General features: G+C 37.7%; 1 protein-coding gene across 1 annotated transcript; it reads left to right on the top strand.

Moving 5' to 3' along the window:
* The first annotated feature begins 1,800 nt into the window (after nt 1-1,800).
* On the top strand, nt 1,801-5,010 carry LOC117340035. Its single transcript, XM_033901785.1, has one exon. It carries the CDS (start codon nt 1,865-1,867, stop codon nt 4,073-4,075), a length of 2,211 nt encoding a protein of 736 aa, XP_033757676.1. The 5' UTR covers nt 1,801-1,864; the 3' UTR covers nt 4,076-5,010.
* Nucleotides 5,011-5,495: the final 485 nt, after the last annotated feature.

Here is a 5,495-nt window from a genome sequence, read left to right as displayed (position 1 = left end):
GCTTCTTAGGCCATTTTAAAACCCCACCTTTCGTAATTTTTAATATAATATTTTTAGAGAACGTAAGGTACATTAGTATATTCTGAACAATGCCTCTATATAAAAGAAATAAAACGTGACGGATAGGTTACGAAAAACCTGAAATATTATACCATTAATCATAAGACACAGATGATGACAACGTTAAAAGGGCATTTCTTTTCGCATTTTCAGATAAGCCATTTCTAATTAAATATATATGTGTTGAGTAGAATTATTCAAACTATAATAACACAAGTCTGACAAGCCGCGCATACGGTCAATCAAACAGAATATCATTTTATGCACCAATTGTCAACAACCGATGCATCACAGCTAGACGGACATCTACATTAAATCTCCTTGAGAGTGGAGTGTATAAGGGTGGTACATCAATTATTGATAGGGATACTTTTTATCTAAATGAATCGATAAATTCCTATCTAAAACGGCAAAAACCACCTCTGCTGTTTTAAGTAAGGATTTACCTGAATGGTAAACATTTGTCTCTGATTTACACGTATATCTTATAACACATAACGTCTATCGCACATTGTAGATTTGATAATAGTCTCGTATGAGGACGAGTTTATTCAACTTATATGAATGGACCACTACAAACTATGTACTTTTATATATCTTCGATAAATAAAAGATAAACGTTTCGTCAGGGACATAATGCATTGTATAAACGATCGCACGACTCGAACGTCAACGTGATAAATGGTACTGACTGGTTTAGACAGAACATCCGTAGCATATTGATTGGTATTCGTTGAGAGTGTGGTGCTTGTCGTATACCACAAGGGATCGGGTACCGTGTGTTTATAAACACACGCGGACTATAGCACGAGACACCTTAGCAACTACTGTAGAACAACTGGCAAGCAAGCAATTCACTAACGTGTAGTGTTCCTGAAACACAGTTTGCTTTAGATTACACTAATTAGGTAAGAGACAGTATAAGACTGTACCCAATCTGTGGGTAATATGTGAATATTAATTTATTCAAGTTAATTGGAATTGTATAAATAATTACTAGGATAACCCATTGATGTGTGACGTGGATAGACATTAATATCAACTCTGCATTTTTTGGCATTGAAACAATGGAGTGAATACACAGCGTTCTTTATGATGATTCGGGTTTCTCGAGTGTTAGCAAATATACTGAAAACATGCACCACATCATCGTGAAACGGACGCACGAGAGGAACTCTGGTTAATGTATTTTAAAGGTCTGGTGATGATACCGAAAGGTGTGTGGCCACATTTATCCGTGAAGACGTAAGTACAATCCTGCAATTACATCGTTATTGATTTGTATTTCTGCATTGAACACCCGTTGCTTTAAAACAAGCAATAATATAACTTAATAATAAAAAAAACCGCTGAAGACATTCGAGTAAATTTGCATATTTAAACTTTCAATATTGACATGATTTATGCTTATGCACCGCTATGCCTGTCCAGGAACATACTATATTTTAGAAACTATTTACACAGCTGGAGACAGGTTTCGTTATAATTCTTCACTGAATAGTACATTGTATATACAGGAATATGAATTATTCGAAACATGGGTATAATTCCAAAATGTTATTTAGTGCATATAAATGTATAAATAACAATATATCAGATTGCTCTAAGAATGTACTAGTGTCGGATGTACAGGCATAATACTTACCTAGAAATTGTTTTAATTTGAAATATTTATATCAAGTCAAAGGAAGTGCCAATAACATTAATCGATATTCATTTCGGTTTTCAGGATATCACAGCATTGTGTGAAAGTTTTTTACTGGGTTTGTGTTACTGCTGAAACTGTTGAAGCTATCCGTGTACTATGTCAGCCATAATAATGGCATTTAGGAAAGCTGTTAACAAAGCCAAACTAAGTGAAGAGGAACAGAAACATGTCCGCGAATGCTTCATCTGTAATGAGGAGTTCAAAGACCCTAGACTGCTGGAATGCTATCATACATTTTGTTTCGAGTGTGTCAAGGAGTACATAGATGCTAACTGCAAAGGAGATAGTTTCCGTTGTCCGTTATGCAAAACGGAGTCGAAGCTCCCGGAAAATGGACCGGAGGCATTCGAAAAGAATTGCTTCGTCGGAGACGTGCGGGAAGGGCAAGGAGACGGGAAAGTGAAACACTCGTGTGATGTATGTGGTGAGAAATCTAAGGCAGCATCGTTTTGTTATGAATGTAACCAGAAGCTCTGCAAATTCTGTGTGACATTTCATGAAAAGCTGCAAGCTACTAAGGACCATAATGTTGCGGGACTCGACGAGTCAGGGGCACGTAAGGTTAAACGAAAGCCTAAATGCCCTGCTCATGACAAAAACGAACTTCAGTATTTCTGTGAGGAATGCAAAGAACTTATATGCATTGACTGCAATATGACTTCGCATAAACGTCACAAGTCGCGTGATGTTGTGGAAGTAGCCGACGAATTTAGACGAGAACTGGCGTTGGAGATCAACAAAGACGAATATTTTCAGCATCTTGAATGCCTTAGTGATTATAGTAAGAATATAAAAAAGAAACATGACGCAAATGCAGGAAGGGAAGATAAGCTGATGAATTCTTTTGAAGAACAGTTGGAAGCATTTCAAAAGGTTTTAAACGATATCAAACTGGATTTTATAAGCGAAATCTCAGATACGGGAATGGCAAGTGAGACTGAGGAAAAAGACGGAAGAAACACAATGGAAAGAAGATTCAAGTCATTCGCCGCGATCTATTTCTTTAGCCAACTTTTACTAGACCAGGCTGATGACACGGCTGTTGTATCACACACAGTAAGCTTAAGAAAGCGTCTGGAGATCTTAAGCGCTGACAATGGCAGTAAGAACAATACACCGAAGGAGGGTGGCATCGTCTTTGAGCCAGGCAACCTAGACAAAGCAATATTGAAAGAATTATTCGGGAAGCTGCGCGATCCAGACATGGAAGAAGAAGAAAACAGAAAGAGCAACGCACAAAAAGAGGAATCCAATGGAAAACCAGAATTCGTTTACAAATTTGACTGTCCACCTGGGGATTGTGTCGTTTCAGGCATAGCACCAACCGATAGCGACGCAGCATGGGTTTGTGTGGGAGCTGAATCTACTGTGCATCTGTTTACAGTGGAAGGGAAATGTGAAAAAACCGTAATGTTTAGCCATGTGCTGGACGATGTTACTTTCATGAGTGGAAGAGGATATATTACATCCAACGGAGCGAACATGGTCCGTACAGTGGACACGACAGGTCGAAAATCTGTATACACAAAAGCGGAAATGTGCATTCGAGGTATAGTAGCGGATACAACAAAAAATATCATTTTTGCTGGCTGTGTCGAAAATGATGCGTTCTTTGATGTTAAGCCTGGCGACATTTCGTCAATACTTTCAATAGAAAAAGGTAAAGGAATTACTAGCATACCAATGAGCCGTGACGTTCCGTATCCAGCAAGGCTTGCTTTGAATGGAACAGGTAACATCGTCATTTCCGATTGGGTTGCTCAGGCTGTTATGATACAGGACGACGCAGGTAAAGTGATGGCTTGCTACAAAGGAGATAAAGACAACAGCGGAAACAAATCTGATTTCAATCCACGCGGCATATGTGTAGATGATGATGGGAACATTTACGTTGTTAATATTGATACTGATACCATTGAGATGCTTGACTCTTCAGGGAAATACCTCAAGGATATCCTAGATACAGGTGATGAGTTAAGCAGTCCCTGGTCCGTTGCATGTGATAAATCCAATCGGCTATGGATCGGCTCACAAAATGGAAACATTATGATTTTTAGCTTGTCGGAACAGAATGGTACCGAGAAGGAACAAACTGCAGAAACGACAAACAGCGGTAATGGAAGGGGATCTACCTCAGGCAGCTCTGGTAGAAGTCAGTCTCGAAACGGGAATGATCAATCTGGCTCATCAACTCCCGATCAGAGAAACCTATCGAGAAACAAGAGTGGATCAGAGACTAGCTCAAAGGACGGAAGTCGTGACGGACATTCTAGGGCCTCAACTGGAAGTAACAACAGTTGCAAATGACAATAACATGTAACAGTAGCAGACAATGACGACATTAGCTTGCATACAAATAGTTTTAAGGTTTTTTAGCTCAACTTTAAATATACATTTGAATGAGTATAGTATTGACCACAACAGCAGGCCTTTGATGTTATGATATCTCGATCGTTTGTATTTATCTAGATTAAGCATCTACCTCTGTAAACATACTCTATGGTCATGTATTCAACATCAATGTTTAATCTTAATGTACATTAAGTTGGCGATGCCCCAATATATCAACTTAAATGATATAAAAGTATAGAATATGTATGTATGTCTGTCATTGACACCCTTATAATGTATATGGGCTTACTTGTTTTACAATTTTGGCAGGTACCGATAGGAATAACTATGTACATTTTGTACCTATCATCGTGAACATTTTATGTATCGGTAATATTGTGTACGCGGCTTAAGTTTTCATAAAATAGATTTGTTCATGACATTAAACGAAAAAATACACCGTTTATAATGTGATGCCTACTGCATAAATCACATTTTTTTTTTTTAATGTTCAATCATTTGTTTCAAACCAACATCACTATAAATGAAGTTGAAACAAAGATTGAACAAGGCATCGCGAAACGATACTAATCCGCTCACGGCAAACTTTGACGATGAACATGAATTATAAATTGAACAGGCCGACACAAGTGAAATGTGATCTGTTTTATTAACAACAAATTGATACTCAACTGCATTTGTATTTGAACTCCAGGTATGAAAGAAAAGATGTGAACATATATAGTGCCATCAATGAAAGTGATATCATGTAGCACTCAGATAATTTATCAAACAATTGACCATGACTCCATGCTGCATATGTCATCATTGCGCTGAGCAGTTTTTCAAGTAATGTCAAAAACTGATATAAAAATGAAAATTTGCATTTCAGTGTTTGTTTAAAATAATCTACTACAGCTAACAAACCCAATTTTGTATGCTGCACTCCGTTTTCATATCCCCTGTGGAAAACTTTTCCACAAAGAGGAATAACTGTAAAAACCGAAGTTTGAAAACCGAAGCAAAAGTTATGGTTCTTGGATGCTACGTTTTGGTATCCTCTGTAGCAATGCTAGATGTAAGAAAATGTGTTTATAAGTTGTGTTTTTTTCACAAAGAGGATAACTCTGTGAAAACAAAAGCAAGGGTTTATGTTCTTGCACACTGCACTCCGCTTCAATGTGATCTTAATGTCTATTGAATTTGATGTAATTATCATGCATTGTTTGAAAGTTATGCTCCAGACAATGTAAATATTACGTACATACATGTACGTACTTACGTACGGGCAGATCCCTATATACCGTACCCTCGGCGACTCATCGCTCGAGGGGATAATACAACAGCAATACTTTATTCATATATGTATACATCAGTTACACCACAGGGACCGGTA

Source organism: Pecten maximus, chromosome 12 (assembly GCF_902652985.1).
Source record: "Pecten maximus chromosome 12, xPecMax1.1, whole genome shotgun sequence".
NCBI classification, from domain to species: domain Eukaryota; kingdom Metazoa; phylum Mollusca; class Bivalvia; order Pectinida; family Pectinidae; genus Pecten; species Pecten maximus.
This window is presented reverse-complemented; position numbering and strand designations above follow the sequence as displayed.